General features: G+C 40.5%; 1 protein-coding gene across 4 annotated transcripts; it reads right to left on the reverse strand.

Annotated features, from left to right (window-relative positions):
* Positions 1-3,139: 3,139 nt before the first annotated feature.
* On the reverse strand, positions 3,140-18,048 carry LOC127632139 (chordin-like). Of its 4 annotated transcripts, none has more exons than XM_052110715.1 (21): positions 17,737-18,048; positions 16,499-16,602; positions 16,276-16,402; positions 15,347-15,478; positions 15,001-15,118; positions 14,231-14,318; positions 13,212-13,353; positions 12,967-13,104; positions 12,024-12,106; positions 11,571-11,718; positions 10,879-10,985; positions 9,004-9,295; positions 8,467-8,708; positions 7,967-8,080; positions 7,672-7,869; positions 7,465-7,558; positions 4,834-4,890; positions 4,601-4,704; positions 4,231-4,488; positions 3,996-4,089; positions 3,140-3,738 (listed from the first exon to the last, which is right to left on the reverse strand). In XM_052110715.1, the coding sequence occupies exons 1-21, from the start codon at positions 17,864-17,866 to the stop codon at positions 3,638-3,640; spliced, it is 2,871 nt and encodes a 956-aa protein (XP_051966675.1). In that variant the 5' UTR covers positions 17,867-18,048; the 3' UTR covers positions 3,140-3,637. The 4 variants fall into 4 exon arrangements, with proteins under 4 accessions (XP_051966675.1, XP_051966677.1, XP_051966674.1 ...); XM_052110717.1 differs by having other exon boundaries at positions 3,140-3,821; XM_052110714.1 differs by having other exon boundaries at positions 16,276-16,405.
* Positions 18,049-20,000: the final 1,952 nt, after the last annotated feature.

The raw sequence follows: 20,000 nt of genomic DNA on the forward strand, positions 1-20,000 counted from the left end.
GGGATAATGAAACTTAAAAGTGATATCATTAAGACTGCTATAATCAATGCATGGGTGAAGCCCTCCTCCTTTATTACCCACAAAGAAGAAACCAGTTGAAGCAGGGCAAGTTGAGGGTCAGATAAATCCCTTGGCTAGTTCTTCCTCAAGGTAAGACTTCATGGCCTCAGACTCAGGTTTTGACAAGGGGAAGATTCTTCCTCTTGTGAGTGAGGAACCGGGTAAAAGTTCAATGGCACAATCACACAAGCGATGAGGATGTAATTGTGAGGCTTTGGTCTTGCTGAAGGCTTCAACTAAATCAGCCTACTCAGGAGGTAGATTAGGAATAGAAGCGGATTCCACTTGAACAGCCACAGCTCTGATAGTTCTGTAAGGAAAGGGTTTAAAGCAAGTTGAGATGCAGGTACTGGACCACTGGGTGAGTTGCCAATAGCGCCATGATATTTGAGGTTTATGTTCCTGCAACCTAAAGGCGAATGGTTTCAATATGCAGTGCTCCAACTTGCAATGTGATATCCTCAGCAGTGTGATGCACATAACCGTCACCTAGTGGCTGTCCATCTAATGCTGCCACTGCTAAAAGAGAATCACAGGGGTTAAGTGGAATGTTATGAGCCCTGGCAAAACCCTCATCAATGAATTTACCTGCTGCCCCAGAGTCCAGCATGGCTGTGGTGAAAACGGGTCACCCCACAAGAGTCTTGGGTTTACATGCCTGGAGGAGGTCATCAATGTGTATAGTCAATTCAAAGAACTGATTAGCCTGATGCAAAGATAACAGCTGATCTCCTAAAGAGTGGAAACATATAAAGAAAGGAAATGTTGTATGATCCCCATTCCAGACCGCTGTAATCCAATCCAAAACTTTCTCGGTGAATAATGAACAAAGGAAATGCGACTCTCATCAGTGGGATAAAGTGCAGGTTGCTGTTACTGAAAACGGATTGTTGAAGTAAGAATCTCTTACATGGTTGGTGTAAGTTGTTTTTTTTTGGTTGGTGACCCATTTAATTCTTCAGGCGAGGCGTGGATTAGCGATGGATGTGCCAAATGGAATCAGGTAAATTACTGGATTGTGTGAGGAAATTGACTGGCTGGGTGTTGACAAACTGAGGTTTTGCATTGTTTTAACAAACTCCTCTGTAAGAGATGTCAGTCGATTAAGCTGTTGGTGGTGTGTGGCCAGCACATTGGCTTGTCCTGAGACTTCGGTGGTTAGTTGAAGAAAAGACACTGGATTGTTTTTTGGCGAAGTCTTCTGTAATGAGTCACCGGAGTTGAGATCCATGTGCAGCTTTATTAATAATAATGTAAACCGGTAAACAGGCAAGGGTCAATCACAAGCAGTAGCAGTACCCAAGGATAATCAAAGGTCAGGGCAGACTGCAAACAGTCAGAGTAGTAGTGTAGTAGAACAGAAGTAATCATAGGCAGGTAGCAGAAAATCAAACGGGGTAATCAGGCAGGTATCAAACACAGGCAAGTAGTAACAACGGGGATAAATGCTCAGAAATGTATGCAGGGCAAAACAAGACTTTGCAATGATAGCGACTGAGGGAGAGTCTTGTATAGCTGAGTAGATGAGGAACAGGTGAGCATGTCAGAAATGGGTACAGGGTTATGGGAAATGTAGTTTATAGAGTGAAAGTCAATACTCAGGTGATGGAGACCTCTGGTGGTGAGTTGAAACCTCATTGGAACATCGGAAGTGGAATTCGTGACAGATGTAGTGCACTACATAGGGAATAGTGTTTTTTCCATCTTAGATCTATAGCAAAGTTGAAGTCCATCCTGTCTTTTGATTTCTTTGATTTGGAGAAGGTTGTGCATGCCTTTTTGTTTCTTCTCGTTTGGACTATTGTAATGCTTTGTATCTGGGTGTGTGTCAGGCCTCTCACTCGCCTGCAGCTGGTCCAAAATTCATCTGCTAGGCTTTTAACTGGAACAAGGAAAAGAGAGCATATTACCCCAGTATTGGTTTCCCTCCATTGCTTACCGATCAAATACAGAATGAAGTACAAAGTGTTGCTATATGTGTAGGCTCTCCATGGTCTAGCACCAGAGTACATCTCTGATTTAATAAGTTTACATAAACCTACAAGGTCTCTCCGCTCTGGTGATCAGCTGTGTCTGTCAGTCCCTCGATCTCTCCTAAAAACTCAAGGTGATGGAGTTTTTGCGGTGGCAGCCCCTAGACTTTGGAATGAGCTTCCGTTGGTCATCTCCGTCTCAAGTTTCAATCCCCCTGGAAAGACACTAATTTTTTCCCCTAGCTTTTAATTAATTGCATTATAAATTTTACTAGGTCAATTTATCTTATGTCTTTGTTGATTTTAAATGCTTGTTGCATTTTTAAGCTGTATGCATGTGATTTTTATTTTTTGTAACTCCATGTGCAGCACATTGGTAATATCAGACCCGACCGGAGGCACTTGAGAAATTGAGAACATTTTCACTTTTAGAGTCAAACAGACTGAGGAATGTATGAGAAACCACCTCATACTGCAGCATACAGACATAAGCATACCTCATAGTTAACCTTTGACCTTTCCTTGCCTGGTGTCTGGAGTTCCTGCAGGTGTGACCTCATTTCCTGTGGCCATTTGAAACACACAAACACTCAAGGCAAGTGCAGAACTGTGTGTTTATATGTTTTGGGATTATATGTGATAAATGTGTAGTATTGTACTGTTGTGCACTCTTGCATGTTTGTTTACTTTCTAGAATTAATTGTGTTCATGTGTCGTGCATTTTGTGTCGGTTCAGCAGCTTTTAAGTCAACATGAAATACATTCACAACCCATTTTACATCTGCAGTGTGATGTTCTCCCAAGTGAATCAGGATATTCAATGACATGGAAAAGAAGGGCGGGACTTGATTTATACAAATAGAGTTGATTGGATCATGAAAAGTGGGCGTTTAATACCAGAATGGACTCTGTAGTTTGAGGGGTGGAGTTTTAAAATAAGAGGGATTGGTGATGTCAGAAGAAAATGAAAGTCGTTTCAGAGGCGGAGAAAGTTACATTACATGTTGATGAAAGATCAATATTCTCTCAAGTGCATCAAAAGACCACAAACATGAAAAAACTAATCTTTTAAGACAACGTAAATGAAATAAAAAAAAAAACTTTATTCATCATAATTAATAAATATGCATTACAAAAAATATTAATTATAGCCATCAAAATACTGACCCCCCTGTGGCAGTGGCTGGTGTTCATGGCCAGGGCCAACTGTGCATTCTAAACCCCGCCTCCACAACCAAGCCCCACACATAGAGCAAATCTCCAATCAGACGCATCATAGCCACAGAATGCAGAACAGTCCTTCTGATTGGCTGAGATTTGAGCGTCATATTTGCATACTGAAAGTTTTTACTGCCGCACAAACAGTTATAAAATGCTCAAAGATTTTGTGTGTCATCAAGTGAGCGAACTGTTCGACAAAGGTTTACAGATAACCGAATGGATGTTTTGTTCCAAGTCAAATATTTGTGCAAAATAAAGTCGTTTAAAAATAAAACAAACATTTCCGTGAAAAAATCAGACTAAACGAAATCCAAACGACGGCCGCAGCTGAAATTCACTCTCGTTTTTTTCTGTTTTTGTCTCGATCTCTTTCGTCTTCAGAGTCACGTTCTCTCAAACTCTCGTTCTCTTTTGTTCTGGACGTCCTCTCTGTTTCGTTTGTTTGTTGTTGTTTTGCAGTCTGCAGACGTCGCGTTATGTGTGTCTGAGACGAATGAAGAAGATATCAGTGTCTCCAACTTTTCTTTTTCTCTGTCATCTTCATCATTTCTTTTTCCATGAAGTTCTCTGTGAAGACAAAGACAGAAAGTGTTTTAGTAAATTATGCAGGATTTATTTAAACTGCTACAAACTGAATTGGGGCAACAGCAGCAGATCAGCGTGTCAACACAAATGAATATTCACGAACATGAACCAATCAGACTTCAGCAACATTGAAAAATGTCAACTTTTAAAACTTACCTATGCACTCAGGACAGCATTTCCCTTCCATGTGGATGGGGTCACTGCAACTCAGTAACGGACACTGTTTTCGTTGGCACTTCGTAACTCCGTGCTGGTATAAAAAGAGAACGGATTTTTAGTTGTGCTATTAAGAACTTCAAATCTGCAACTTTTCAGGCAGTTCTTAAAACTCAAATCGTGCTTCCAATTGACAATAAAATATTAATTTCATATAAATAAAAGAGAAACTCACGTCACACCAGCAGGTGATACATTTCATCTCCCCGACCAGCGGGACGCTCGGGTGCCAGTGTTCACTGTTCTGGTAGAAGTTTTTGCCGAACTTGCAGTGACGCGTTCCGTCCGCCTGCATCGTTTCGTCATCATCCAGAGGGGGCGTGTCCTCCGCAGGACACTCCTTACAGCAGTCTGAAGGGTTGCGTCTGATTGGTCGGCTGCAGGTGAGCGCCGGACACATCACTTTCTCGCAGTGCACTTCTCCGGTTGAACCCTGAGATGATGAAAACATGAACATTAGTGACTGATCTTATTATAAAAGAATATTAATAGTTGGCCAGAACATATAATAATTCTGTGATGTTTTGTAATGTTTGTAAACTCACCTTGCAGGTGCACACTGCGCACTTGATGTAGCCGAAAGGAGGAACGAACGGGTGCCATGTTGTGCCAGGTGCGTGCATTTTCTGATCACCTTCGAAATAACAGCCTGAAACAACAAAAAACATTTGACTCTACAAATCAGTTACAGCATCATTCACACACTTTTATTCATAGTAACAATATTCAAATTGATGTAAAATCTTCCAATAGAGATTAAATTTGACTGATAACTCACCCTCTGGACTCTCATCAACTTTTTCTACTGGAGCGATCTCTTTAGTTTCTTTCTTTTCTGTTGACAGAAATCAAACAAATCTTAAAATTAAGCTTAAAAATACAAACTTCATTAAACGCCATTTTATTAGATTACATGATATGTTAATACGTTACTTATTCCAAACTAACTACCATAAATGAAAAAAAAAATGCATAAATTGACCCGTGTCAATAAATGATGCCATGCGATGAGCGGACATGTAGACGACGAGCTCTGTGCACAATGTTTTATTATTTTTGTGTTATAATCCGGTGAGATTTGACACACCTTGCTACATATTTGCTCTTTGAAGTCAATATGTTAAACTCAATCCTCGGGCACTGGAGATATTAAAAGATATTAAAGAGTTATGTGCTCAAACTGAAATCTCTGATGGGCCTGCGGACCAGGGACTCGATTTGACTGCTGCGGCGGGAGAAATCCAGCATCAACTGTTTGTGATGCTGATGAAAGTTGTTGCTTAGAAGATCTTGCGGTAATATGCTGATCAATTACGGCGATGGAAACAAAATGATCAGAGTTGGTTACAAGAGTGGCAGATGTTGAGAAGTGGATCGATTATCTGGAGTCATCGGAGAGGGAATTATCTGATAATCCGCTGGTGACCAAAATTGATCTGGATTACGTTCTTGAAAAACTTGAAGATCTTGAGAATAGGAGCCACAAGAATATCATCCGAATTGTTGGAATTCCTGAGCATGAGGAGGGCAGAGATATGGTGAAATTCCTAGATGAGCTCCTCCCAAGTCTGCTCGACATAACAGGCCATAATCTGGAAATTGAGCAAGCTCACAGAGTCTTGGCTCGCGGATCGGCTGAGGGAGACAGGCTCCAATCAATCCTGGCCAAATACCTGAGATCTTCCGATAAAGATCTTGTTACGTGAGGTGAGGAGCAAAGGAAGGCTTTCCCTGAAGAATCACAACATTTTCTTGTTCCCATCCATCCATTTACATTTATGCATTTGGCAGACGCTTTTATCCAAAGTGACTTACAGTGCAATAATTTCAGGGACAATCCCCCCTGAGTAACCTGGAGTTAAGTGCCTTACTCAAGGACACAATGGTGGTGGCCGTGGGGATCGAACCAGTGACCTTCTGATTAACAGTTATGTGCTTTAACCCACTACACCACCACCACTCCATCTTCAACCGCTTATCCGAAATCGGGTCACGGGGGCAGCAGCTCCAACAGGGAACCCCAAACTTTCCAATCCCGAGCCACATTAACCAGCACTGACTGGGGTACCCCGAGGCGTTCCCAGGCCAGTGTGGAGATGTAATCTCTCCACGTAGTCCTGGGTCTTCCCCGAGGCCTCCTCGCAGCTGGATGTGCCTGAAACGCCCAGGGGGCATCCTTACCAGATGCCCAAACCACCTCAACTGGCTCCTTTCAACGCAAAGGAGCAGTGGCTCTACTCCGAGCTCCTCACGCATGACTGAGCTCCTCACCCTCTCTCTAAGGGAGAAGCCCGCCACCCTTCTGAGGAAGCCCATTTTTGCCGCCTGTACTCATGACCTAGTTCTTTCGGTCATGACCCAGCCTTCATGACCATAGGTGAGGGTAGGAAAGAAAATTGACCGGTAGATCGAGAGCTTTGCCTTCCGGCTCAGCTCTCTTTTCGTGACAAAGGTGCGATAGAGCGAGTGCAATACTGCCCCCGCTGCCCCGATTCTCCGGCCAACCCCCCGCTCCATTGACCCCTCACTCGTGAACAAGACCCCGAGGTACTTGAACTCCTTCACTAGGGGCAATACCTCCTTCCCTACCCGGAGTACGCACTCCATCGGTTTCCTGCTGAGAACCATGCCTCAGATTTAGAGGTGCTAATCCTCATCCCAGCCGCTTCACACTCGACTGCCAAGCGATCCAGTGAGAGCTGAAGGTTATTTTAATCGAATTAATTACATAATGTGCCGATTCACTAAATAAATTATCACATAAGCAATATTTACGAAACAAGGCCAAGATAAAAAGATATTTCCGTATTCATAAAGTGAAATAATTACAAATATATTATAAAATATTATATGAATAATATAATACAAATATATTTTAATTCAAATACATTACATAATATACATGTATTGCAGCAGAAATCATACATTAATATACCTAAAATATAATTTTTTACTTAAAAAATATTTCCATAATATTGAAAATAACCCTATAATTGGTCTTGAGTGATTTTAAATGCTGGTCTATGCACTGTGTCAAACACACATTTGGAGTATCTCACTTGCATTGGTTTTCAGCATCTCTAGTCATGAGCACTGTTTTTATAGGATGCTGTGTCCCATCTCGCAATCCCTTCTGTTGCACTTGGTTCGGCTGTCTATAGACTGTGCTGATTGTTGCCTGTAGAGCTGGAGTCGCGCTGACTGCCCCCTGCTGCATCAAGGTGGCACATCGAGCTTGTCTTGCTCCGATGGTACGCACATAATTTTATTACCGAATTTACATATGGATCCGTGGCATGATTCATTGCGTTAATATTTTTTATGTTATTTTTTTATGTAATTAAATGCACTAAATAAAATGTTGCATTAAATCGACAGTGCTGCTTTTTACAGAATATTTGAGACTCACCGTCACAGACGGGGCAGCACTGGTCATCGGGCTGGATGGTGTGAGGACACGAGAGTGCAGGACAGATCATGGGGTCACAGATCACTGTCTTCTTCTGCAGAGAATAAAACATTTCATGCACAATATTAAAACACAAGTCCAATACAAAAGAGACGGGAAATGCAAACTACACCCATGTGTGTGTGTTTGTGTGTGTGTGTGTGTTACCTGGCAGGTGCAGCTAAAGCAGGTGTTGTACTGCGGCGTCCACTGCGATCCATGAGCGTGATGTTCTCCCTCAAAGAAACACGTGTGCGGATCTTTCTTCAGTTCTGACAGGTCACGGACAAACACGAGATCATCAAACTCCGCCTCTTCTACCACCTCACCGCGGGACCCGAACTCGCAGCTGTTGGGAACGTGAATCTGGAAAAGAGGAAAGATTGATAATAATTAGCTTAATGGAAGTCTAAGATTTGTCCTCATTTGGAGAGATAAAAGTAAAATAAATGTCTGTACTCACCCGTCCTCGTATTTCTCCTCTTGGGTTCATTTTGGTGCTGACCTGAATATAAGCCGTGCCCTCGTCCAAATGCCTCAATAACTCGAGACTTATATCCTTCAACACACCCTGAGCCTGAGAGACAGACAGAGAGACAGACAGACAGAAAGACAGACAGTTCAAACCGTGTGTATCAGTGTATATTTGTGTGCAGTGCAATTAATTGTCAAGAAGAGGTGTGCAATCTTTGTGCTGAAGCAGAATTGAACATCTTTGGACTGCAAAGGCATTTCTGGACTCAGTTTGTTGGAGAATGCACCGCTTTATATAAACCTTCTGGAAAGAATTCCCTCAAAGTATTTTAATAAATAACAGCAGAATTGTGTTTGCTGTTTCTGACATGATGATGCCGGAGCAGCCAAAGCAAACACGCTGTTGTTGTCCTGTAATCATGTCGTTTACATTATAATCAGGTGTAAATGATGGCGAATTATGTTGTTTACTGGAGTTTATTTGTTTACCTGTTGACCGTAGAAGCCAGTGAGAAGTCTCTTGTGATTGGAGGCTGAGTCAACCATCTCGCCGATCTCGGCCAATCCGTGCAGGTGGGCGTTGACGGTGTCGTCTTCGCTCTTGCTGAGGCCGTTAACGACAATCTCGTAGTGCAGATGACACTGATCGTCCACCGAGACCCACGCGTGACCGCCCGCACCGGTACGAACTGGAGGAGACACGAACTGACCCGCCAGAGGAACCGGAAGCTCTAGAGAGACGGAAAACAGTAGATTACATTGTTTTAAATTCTATAATAAATTATAATGAATCAAAGACAAACAAGTCTTAATATTTTCAGTAAATGTATCTTGTTTTTAAGACAATGCATGGCTCAAAAGAAGCTAAATTAAACAAGAAAATGATTTATCTATATCAAAAATTGTATTAATTATTTTATGTCATTAATACATTGAACAATAATTATTCTTCAGAATAATTACATTGAAAATTGACTTCCTTTTACCAATAAACTTAAATATATCAATATATAAAAATAGTCTTACCGTGTCGGCGTGCGTCCAGTCCGTTGTACAGCAGCGATCGTATCTGTCCCCGTAACTCGCCCTCGGGCTGATCAGCTGTTGCGATGTTTATGAACAGTTCATTCTGTAGCAGCATGTGAATGTGTCGAGCCTCCACACGACTGCAGCTGCCCGCCGCTCGCCCGCCGCCCCGCTCCTCCGTCGCAGAATAATCCGATGTGACGTCATAAAGCACACTGCGTTTACTGCGCCGCCGTGGTTTCATCTCGATCGTCACGCCGACCACCGCGCTAGTCAGGCCCGCCACCAACACCTGTGCATGAGAACAGAACAAATTAAACATTCGACTGGACTGATAAAGTAATCAGGAATATAAGCGTCCATTATTTCCCTTGATATAACGGTGTAATCACAAACGAAAAAAAGTAAAACAAAATCTAACATAAAACAAGGCAATTTGAGTGTAAACACAAAATACAGTTTTTAAATGATAATGTTATTTATTGAAGCAAAAACATTATCCAATACCAACTGTGCGTGTGTGAAAAAGTATTTGCCCCCTTAGTTACTAAATCCCCAAATCTATGAAACTTCATTCATGATGGGATTCAGCTGGACTAGACACACCCAGACCTGATTACTGCCCGCCCTGTTCAATCAAATCAACACTTTAATAACTTTTTCAGCAGCATGAAGATGGCTAAAAGCTCTCACCCTGTAGCACACTATGCCAAGGTCAAAAGAAATTCCAGGAATGAGTATGAAAAAGGTGATTGAAATACATCAGTCTATTTCAAAGGCTATGGGACCCCCAGTGAGAGTCATTATCTCCAAATGGAGAAAACTTGGCACAGTATTGAACCGTCCCAGAAGTGGCCGCCTTTCCAAATGTCCTCCAAGGAGCACAGCGACGACTCATCCAGGAAGTCACAAAAAACCAAGGAACTGCAGGCGTCTCTCGCATCAATAAAGGTCACCGATCTCTATCAGACACGGGGCAAAAATACCATCCAGTGGCGAGGCAGAAACCACTGCTAACCCAGAGGAACATTAAAGCTCATCTGAATGTTGCCAAAACACACCTTGATGATCCTCAAAGCTTTTGGGATAATGTTCTGTGGAATGATGAGTTGAAAGTGAAACTTTTAGGAAGACAGGGGTCCCGTTACATCTGGTGTATTCCACAAAAAGAGCATTATATCTACGGTCAAGCATGAGGGTGGTAGTGTGATGGTGTGGGGATGCTTTGCTGTTTCGGGGTGACTTGCAATAATTGAGGGAAACATGAATTCTGCTCTCGACCAGAAAACCCTAAAGGAGAACGTCCCGTCATCGGTCCATGTGTTGAAGCTCAAGCACAACTGGATTATGCAGCAAGACAATGATCCAAAGTATAGGAGTGAGTCCAACCTCTGAATGGCTCAAAATAAGCAAAATGTACATTTAGTCAAATTAGGAGTGACCTAGTCAAAGTCCTGACTTGAACCCGATTGAGATGCTGTGGCAGGACCTTTAACGGACAGATCAAGATCAAACTCTCCATTGTGGCTGAACTAAAGCAGTTCTGCAAACAAGAACGGGGCAAAATTCCCCCACAGCGTTGTGAACGACTGATCTCTAGTTATCGGACATGTTTGGTTGCAGCTGTTGCTGCTAAAGGTGGTACAACCAGCTATTAAGTTTAAGGGGGCAGTTCGTTTTTCACATGGGTGATATAGGTGTTGGATAACTTTTTTGCCTCAATAAAAATTTTGTGTTTACTCTGGTCGCCTTTGAACATTTATTATGAAAAATACACAAAAACAGAAGAAATCAGGAAGGGGGCAGATACTTTTTCACATGACTGTATCGTAAATCTATTCTGTTAAAGCAATAAATGGTTGAACAGTTCATTACCCGGTAATCCAAAGAGCCGTTGGGATGTAATGTGAAAACCGCCGAACCAGCGCCACCTGTTTTTCCAGGAACCAACGCAGAACCGCTGGACATCACGCTCTGAAGAGCTGATGAAGAGAGAAAGAGTTTAAGGGTCACATCCTTTCAATATTTACTCATTTACTGAATAACTTTTTGAAATAAAACTGTAAAAGTACTCTCGGGCAAACTCAATCAAGTCCAGAGAGACTCAAGCAGTTAAACCCACATGAAGGGTCAAAGGTCACGGCTAGAATGATGTAATGCCCAGAGAATGAGGCGAGAGAAAGTAGAAGAAAGAAAGAAGTAAACAGAGCATGAACTGATCCGGTTCGTTTGGGTTTGAATTCTTCACAAATCACGTCAAACTGTTATAATTCTGCAGCTGGAATCAGACAGAAGAACGCCAGCGCAGTGAGAGCTTGGCAGCGCCCGCCTGTGTGTGTGTGTTGCTGTGGACACAAGAGGCCTCACACAGACATGAGTCAAACACACACACAAATTCTCGTTTAATCTAGAGTCCCAAACGGATCCTAGAATATTTGAACTTCTCAGCACAACCGTAATGTAACTCCTAATACACAATACACCTCGAGCAGACAGACAGATTGAGATGTATTTCAAGACCTCGTCTTAGATTTATAACATGGTTGTAGTTGATCGGCTGCACTCACTGTCACATGATCTTTTCCCAGAAATGTATCCCGAGATCTGTTGGGGGTTTTGACCTTCCGTTTCCACGGTGATGTGCAGCTGCCCGCGAGACAACCAGAAGAGTTCCCGACTGTTGAGATCCGACAGAACTTCAGCAAAGTCCGAGTCCTGCGCGCACACACACACACACACACACACACACACACACACACACACACACACACAGAGAGAGAGAGAGGGAGAGGTAAGTAAGAATGCATGTTTTTAAAGTTATAATCGCTCCGGAAATGTCTAGAATCTCCAGGGAAAAGAAACATTTGACTTGAAACAAAACACACAACTAGAATATACACACTGAAAAAACACTAAACACATTTTCACAACAAAGTGAGGAGCAAATGTTGTCTCGTGTGGAACGTGTGTGTGTGTGTGTGTGTGTGTGTGTGTGTGTGTGTGTGTGTGTGTGAACTCACGTCTGCAGAGATATTGGTTGGTATTTCTCTCAGCAGGTGTTGTCTGTACATCAATTTCACTCTCACCGGCACCTTTTCAGAGGCTAAAAAATACAACAAAGACATTCAAATTTCATTATCAATTATTCAGTTTCCCATTTTTTTATTCTCAGTGCTGCTTTTGTGTTTGTGTGAATATTATTGTTGTAATCACCAAAACAATTTTCAAAAACAGAATCAGAAATTTGAGTTCATTTGTTTTGATACCAGTGACAGTCTTTCAAATTGGTGACTTTTCCAACATTAGCCATCTGAACACACACACACACATACTGACACTGACTCACACTGACACACACACACACACACACACACACACATACTGACACTGACTCACACTGACACACACACACACACATACTGACACTGACTCACACTGACACACACTCACACACTGACACTGACACACACTCACACACTGACACACACACACTCACTCACACTGACACACACACACATACTCACACACACATACTCACACACACACACATACTCACACACACACACACTGACACACACACATTCACTCACTCACACTGACTGACACACACACAATCTCTTTCCCAGGAGATTTTCTAAATGCATGACACACTTTGATATTTTCTTTTTTTTGTTTGTTTAATGAAATTTATGTTTTTGTGAAATGAATATGAAATGTGTTTATTTTATACAAAATGTAATGTTGTAATTTAGTCATTTAGAGGTAAATTAGGTCTAAATACCAGAACATTCCAAAATAATGCATAGCTTTAGTGTTATTACTTTAGTGAACACACTTTATTTCTTTAAATAAAGCCTGTAACGATGACTGTACAAGGGCTAAACTGGCCTGATAAAATAACGAATGAAATCACATTCATTATAAAGTAGAATCGTGTGCGTGCGCGTGCGCGTGCGCGCTCACCTTTCTCTGTGTGTGGAATGAGTCCCTGCAGTATCAGGATGAAATGGAGATTGTTTTCTGTGTCACTGAGAGTCAACATGGCGATTCCACCCATCCCAGAATGCACCTCTTCAGAAGTCAGAATCGCACTGAACGTTTCTGTCCAGCAAACAGCAGGAAATAATATTAACATCTAATGAACTGAGAATGAAATAAAATGAATAATCTGAAATAGTTAAAGCACACACACACACACACACACACACCTGCAAACAGCGCTCTGTGTTTGATGATTTTGCCCTGTATCTCTTCATTCCTGGTGTCAGTGGTTGTCATAGAAACATGGAGCTGCTCCGCCTCCAGCTGACGGATGTGAGACTTTGGAAGTTTCTTCCAAATTCCACAAATCTGCAAACACACACATACAAACTTACATAAGACGAACCAGCACAAATGTTTTGTATGACAGACAGATACAGTTGAATTCAGAAGTTCACAGACACTTTGTCAGTATTTGGTGGCCTTTAAATTGTTTAACTTGGGTCAAATGTTTTACAAACTGGCTTTTTTATGGTGATTTTGGAGCAGCGGCTTCTTCCTTGCTGAGCATCCTTTCAGGTTATGTCGATATAGGACTTGTTTTGCTGTGGATCTAGATACTCGTCTACCTGTTTCCTCCAGCATCTTCACAAGGTCCTTTGCTGTTGTTCTGGGATTGATTTGCATGTTTCGCACCAAACTGCGTTCATCTTTAGAGACAGAATGAGTCTCCTTCCTGAGCAGTGTGATGTCGGAGTGGTCCCATAGTGTTTATACTTGCATATTATTGTTTGTACAGATTAACGTGGCACCTTCAGGCATTTGGAAATTGCTCCCAAGGATCGAACCAGATTTGTGGAGGTCCACACTTTCTATTTCTGAGGTCTTGTCTGATTTCTGTTGATTTCACATGATATCAAGCAAAGAGGCACCGAGTTTGAAGGTAGACCTTAAAATACATCCACAGGTACACCTCCAATGGACTCCAAAAGCTAATTGGCTAACTGTCTAAAGGCTTGACATCATTTTCTGGAATTTTCCAAGCTGCTTAAAGGCATAGTTCACTTACTGTATGTAAACTTGTGACCCACTGGAATTGTGATATAGTCCATTAAAAGTGAAACAATCGGTCTGTAAACCATTTTTGGAAAAATTAGTATGTAAACTTCTAACTTCAGCTGTAGATAGATAGACAGACAGACAGACAGATAGACAGATAGACAGACAGACAGATAGATGTGCTTACTATGTCTGTCTCTGTCCATGGAACTCTGAACTCAAACGCTGTGTTTCCATCGGAGTCGAGGAACGTGATAACACTTGGTCTGTTCATCCTGAAACAGACAAATATGTGAAATTATGGAACCATTGACATCACACGTGTGTGTGTGTGTGTGTGTGTGTGTGTGTGTGTGTGTGTGTGTGAGTGTGTGTGTGTGTGTGTGTGTGTGTGTGAGAGAGTGTGTGTGTGAGGCTGAGGGTGTGTGTGTGTGTGTGAGGCTGAGTGTGTGTGTGTGTGAGGTTGAGTGTGAGTGTGAGTGTGTGTGTGAGTGTGTGTGTGTGTGTGCGCGCGTGTGTGCGCGTGTGTGCATACGTGTGAGCGTGTGTGGCTGAGTGTGTGTGTGTGTGAGGCTGAGTGTGAGTGTGTGTGTGAGGCTGTGTGTGTGTGTGTATATGTGTGCGTGTGTGTGGCTGAGTGTGAGTGTGTGTGTGTGTGTGTGAGTGAGGCTGAGGGTGTGTGTGTGTGAGGCTAAGAGTGTGTGTGTGTGTTGTGTGTGTGAGGCTGAGTGTGTGTGTGTGTATATGTGTGTGTGTGGCTGTGTGTGTGTGTGAGGCTGAGGGTGTGTGTGTGTGAGGCTGAGAGTGTGTGTGTGTGTGTGTGCGCGTACGTGTGAGCGTGTGTGGCTGAGTGTGTGTGTGTGTGTGTGTGTGTGTGTGTGTGTGTGTGTGTGTGTGTGTGGCTGAGTGTGAGAGTGCATGCGTGTGTGTGTGTGTGTGTGTGTGTGTGTGTGTCACCTCTGGTATGTAATCGAGAACATCAGGCTCGTTTGAGTGAGAGTGAAACGTGCTCGTGCGACGCCATTTGATCTCGGCAGCCAAGAGTCCTTTGAATCCATCAACAATGCCACGAAATCTAGAGAAACAGAGAAAACAAATTAGTCCATTTCATCAGGCTTGATGTCACCTAAACAAACTCCGTCAGGGCAGACATCATGTTCAAATCCTGTTCACTGAATCTGGGCCAAAAATACTGATGACATCACCTTACCATCATGGCTGTGTTGAATTAAATATGACATGAACCCTGACTAAAGCCCATCACAAAGGTGTTTGTGCACCTGCACTAGCTAAAGTGTCTCACCTGTCCCGCTGTCTCTGTTGCTGGTGTCTTCAGAGCTGATGTACGATCTGTCATTGTAAGACTTCTGCAGATCGTCCTCTTTCTCCTGGAAGAAGTGGAACAGAGACTCCACCTCCTTCCTCTCTGAGTCACCTGTAACCATGGAAACCACCACCTCAGAATGATGTCATAAAGCACGTACCCACTAGAAATATTTGGCGAATTCTGGAGCGTATAATATAGTCGATGTTCTACTATCTGAACATGTTGTAGTTTTAGTTATGCTCAAACATGACCAATACTCCATCCATCCTCTCTTCAATCATCATCCATCCATGAAAAAGAGCAGCGGCCAAAAGTTTCCTTCATTCTCTCACACACACACACACACACACACACTGTTTTCCTGTATAACGGTGTGACATTCCAAAACACTGGACTGTGTTTCCATTTGTTAAGTCTCACCAGACATAGAAAAACACACACACGTGTCTGTGTGTGTAGTGTGTGTGTGTGAATGAGAATGTATGTCAATGAGAGTGTGTGTGTGTGTGTGAGAATGTGTTAGTGTGTCTGTGTGTTAGTGTGTCTGTGTGTGTGAATGAGTGTGTGTTAGTGTGAGAATGAGTGTGTGTTAGTGTGTATGTGTGTTAGTGTGTCTGTGTGTGTGAATGAGTGTGTGTTAGTGTGAGAATGTGTGTGTGTTAGTGTGTATGTGTGTTAGTGTGTCTGTGTGTGTGTGTGAATGAGTGTGTGTTAGTGTGCGTGGTGAGTGTGTGTGTGTGTGTGTATAGTGTAGTGCGTGTTTGTGTTTGTGAGTGTGTGTGGTGTGTGTAGTCTGAGTGTGTGTGAGAGTGTATAGTGTGTGTATGGTTTGTGTGCGTGTGTGTGTGTAGTGTGAGAGAGAGAGAGAGAGAGAGAGAGAGTGTGTGACTGTGTGTGTGTTTTACCTTTTGGACATGTTTTACAGCATTGTCCTGGGAGCAGGACAGGGTCATCGCAGGTCGGTTCGGGACAGTCCTGTTTCATATTCCGACAGCTCACCTTTCCGAACACCTTCCCAAGGTGACTTCTCTGCTGCTTAAAGATAAAGATGCTCATAATTCCTGTGAACACACAACTGAAGTGTGTGTGTGTGTGTGTGTGTGTGTGTGTGTGTGTGTGAGTCCTTACCGGTTCGCAGTGACACATAACACAGTGCATAATGCCAAATGGCTCTCCAAGATCCGGGTGCCACGTGTCCTCCAGGGAATAAAAGCGTCCACCGAAGGAGCAACCTTTAAGAAGATAAACACATGCAACATGTGATCAACATTTTCTTGTACATGCAGATCTTTATAGTGTGTGTGTGTGTGTGTGTGTGTGTCCGAGCCAGACATTCAGGAACATGACTTTACTTAAACAATGACAAGCAGCACATATGAGTTCATCTCTCCTAATGAAATCACAAACCCACATCAGACAGCAGCGCTGCTAACCAAAACATTTCTTCTGCTTTGTTTTGATGAGAGAATGAGAGATTTGAGTAAATTTGGCGTTAAAACGTTTATGGCATCTGGAACGGATTCAGTTATCGTCGGTTGCAGTTTACTGCCTCCTTTTATAGAGCGAGACGATTAAACAACGTATTATTAAACTAAACACACACTCAAAGACGCACACAAACTGGAATATGACCACGTCCAATCACAATCTTTGAAATGACATCAAAGTCTCTAACGCAAGAAACATTTGATATAAATATAAAAGTACTTTTGAGAAATGATCTCATTTCTAATAACTTTCTATATAAAGCATCTTTAATAGTTCTGAGTTCAGTCCTAAAGGAGAAAAGCTTGTCATATTTATGTGCTAATTTGAGTACATTTTACTTCACTTTCATAGCTGATGTTCCCAGCATGCACTCTGTTTGCAAGAGGATTTACACTGTTTTTGTTTGTTTTGTTGTTAAGTCGCATGTTTCTCATTATCAAGTGCTGAGGTCTGCGGGCACAGCTGTGGATCTAGATTCTCGCTCTATGAATGCAAGGTCATGTTGTCTAATAGACTATAAAGCATGCATGAAGCTTCTGTGTGGCATGCGGTACATGTCATAGTATGCTAAAGAGCATTGGAGTACTAGCACACTTTTAATAGCATGGCTTAATTAGTGCAACATTGCTTGAATAAAGTGCACAAAGAGAGAGTTAAATGTACTTGTATTTCTAATTGTATGTCGCCTTTACTTGAAAACATGGTCTGTATTTAAAGCATTAAAACATGGTTCCCTTAAGAACTCATTAAGGTTCTTGAGATGATCATATAGACCTTCTAAGATGAACAAGATCCTGACTGGGACCTCCAGATAATCCATATGCAAGTACAGTGAGTGTTCTTGGCTCATCCTTGATATTTAAGAGGGTCACACTTACCGGACAAGCCTTTAGATAGCATGAGTTCTCTCTCGGGTTGGATGGGCAGCGCTGGTGTCTTGAGTCTCGAACCCTGAGCCGATGCGACCGAAGCGCAACCGAGAATGCAGAGCAGCCGCAGCGCCTCCATCAGCACGCGCAATCCTTCTTCACCAGCAGATCAACAAATAATCACATACAAATGAAGATAACTCGATGATAAAGTTCTTCTCGTTGAAACTCAATGTGAGACTGAGCTTAGATGTCTCTCCTGTCTTCAGCGTGTTGTGTCGCGTCAGAGCGCGAGTTGAGCGCGCGTGTGTATGTGTTTGTGTGTGTGGACCGTCAGCGCGAGCGGGACGCGGATTTATACGGCGCTCGTGAAGGGGCGGGACGGAACCTCAGATGCCCCCGAAACTCTTCACCTGCGATAATCAACATTTAATACACATTTACAAACCAATTATATTCTTTAAACTGTACAACAATCTGGCATCTTTTCCTCTCATCACTTCCTGTTAGAAATAATAATAATAATAATAATAAAAACTAAATCTGAGTTTAAGGCTCCGATTATGAATCAGGGTTTTGCATGTCTGATATCATTAGAGAACCAGTTTTAGTTTCCGTTTTTTTAAACAATCTCTGTAAGCTTCTGGTGCTTTAGAACATGGACACGAAGAACCTCTTAAAATAAATATTTTCTATTCTCCAAAGAAACACACATAAACTCAAGACTTCTGTATACAGACAAACACGGTTCTCGAGGACTCCTGCTGAACCAAAGAACCAGTGAAGATTGTTTAAAGTCTAGATTTGTTTAGTAAAATCTAGATCATTTATTAGAGTTAAATAGAATTATAATAGAAATAAATAAATAGACATAACTATAATGCATAATTACGATCATTCTTATGCCTATATGCAATTTATTTTGTAATTACATAATTATGCGCAAATATTTTATTTCTATTATAATTCTATTTAACTTTAATACATTTTTATAATAATTTCCTACATGTGCAAGTTTTAAATTATGCATTATATATTAAATAATAATAGTTTATATAATTAATGTGTTATAATGTATTATAGTTGAATAGAATTATAATAGAAATAAAAACAATTAGAAATAATTATGATAAATAAATTGTATATATTAATTTCCTACATGTGCAAGTTTTTAAAATGATAAATTATATCTTAAAAAATACTATTTATATAATTAATACACTACAATGTATAATAGTTAAATAGAATTATAATAGAAATAAATAAATAGACATAACTATAATGCATAATTATGATCATTCTTATGCCTATATACAATTTATTTTGTAATTACATAATTATGCAAAATAGTTTTTATTTCTATTATAATTCTATTTAACTCTAATGAATTATAGTCTACTTTATTTCTAGTATAATACACTCTAATTCACAATTTAAAAAATATATATTATTTATATTTATTTAGCTATTTGTTATTAGGCTAAACATTAATTCTGTATTAAATATATCAATATTATTATTTAATATGTAATAAATGATTTAAAAACTTGCACATGTAGGAAATTATTTACTTTTACGTTTATTAATTTGGCAGATTATAGTTGAATAGAATTAAAACAGTTCTACATAATTATGATAAATAAATTGTTTATAATAATTTACAGCATGTACAAGATTTTAAATGATGCATTATATATTTACTAATAATATTTTGTATAACTTATACGTTGTAATTTATTATAGTTGAATAGAATTATAATAGAAATAAAAAATATATACATAATTATGATAATGATCAATTATAAATAATTTCCTACATGTGCAAGTTTTTTTAAATTCTATCTTAAATAATGCTATTTATATAATGAATACGCTACAATTTATTAGAGTTAAATAGAATTATAATAGAAATAAATAGAAATAACTATAATGCATAATTATGACAATTCTTAGGCCTATAGGCAATTCATTTATAATTACATAATTATGCAAAATAGTTTTTATTTCTATTATAATTCTATTTAACTCTAATAAATTATAGCATATTAATTATATAAACTATGATTATTTAAGATATAATTTATTATTTTAAAACTCGCTCATGTAGGACATTTTTATAAACAATGTACTTATCATTATCATAATTATGTATGTTTTTTATTTCTATTATAATTCTATTCAACAATAATAAATGATAACTTTAAAATATTATTATTTTAAAAGGTTCAAATTTAGTTTCTTGTAGTTTAATTTATGATTATTTGTTTTATATT

Source organism: Xyrauchen texanus, chromosome 38 (genome assembly GCF_025860055.1).
Source record: "Xyrauchen texanus isolate HMW12.3.18 chromosome 38, RBS_HiC_50CHRs, whole genome shotgun sequence".
Lineage (NCBI taxonomy): Eukaryota > Metazoa > Chordata > Actinopteri > Cypriniformes > Catostomidae > Xyrauchen > Xyrauchen texanus.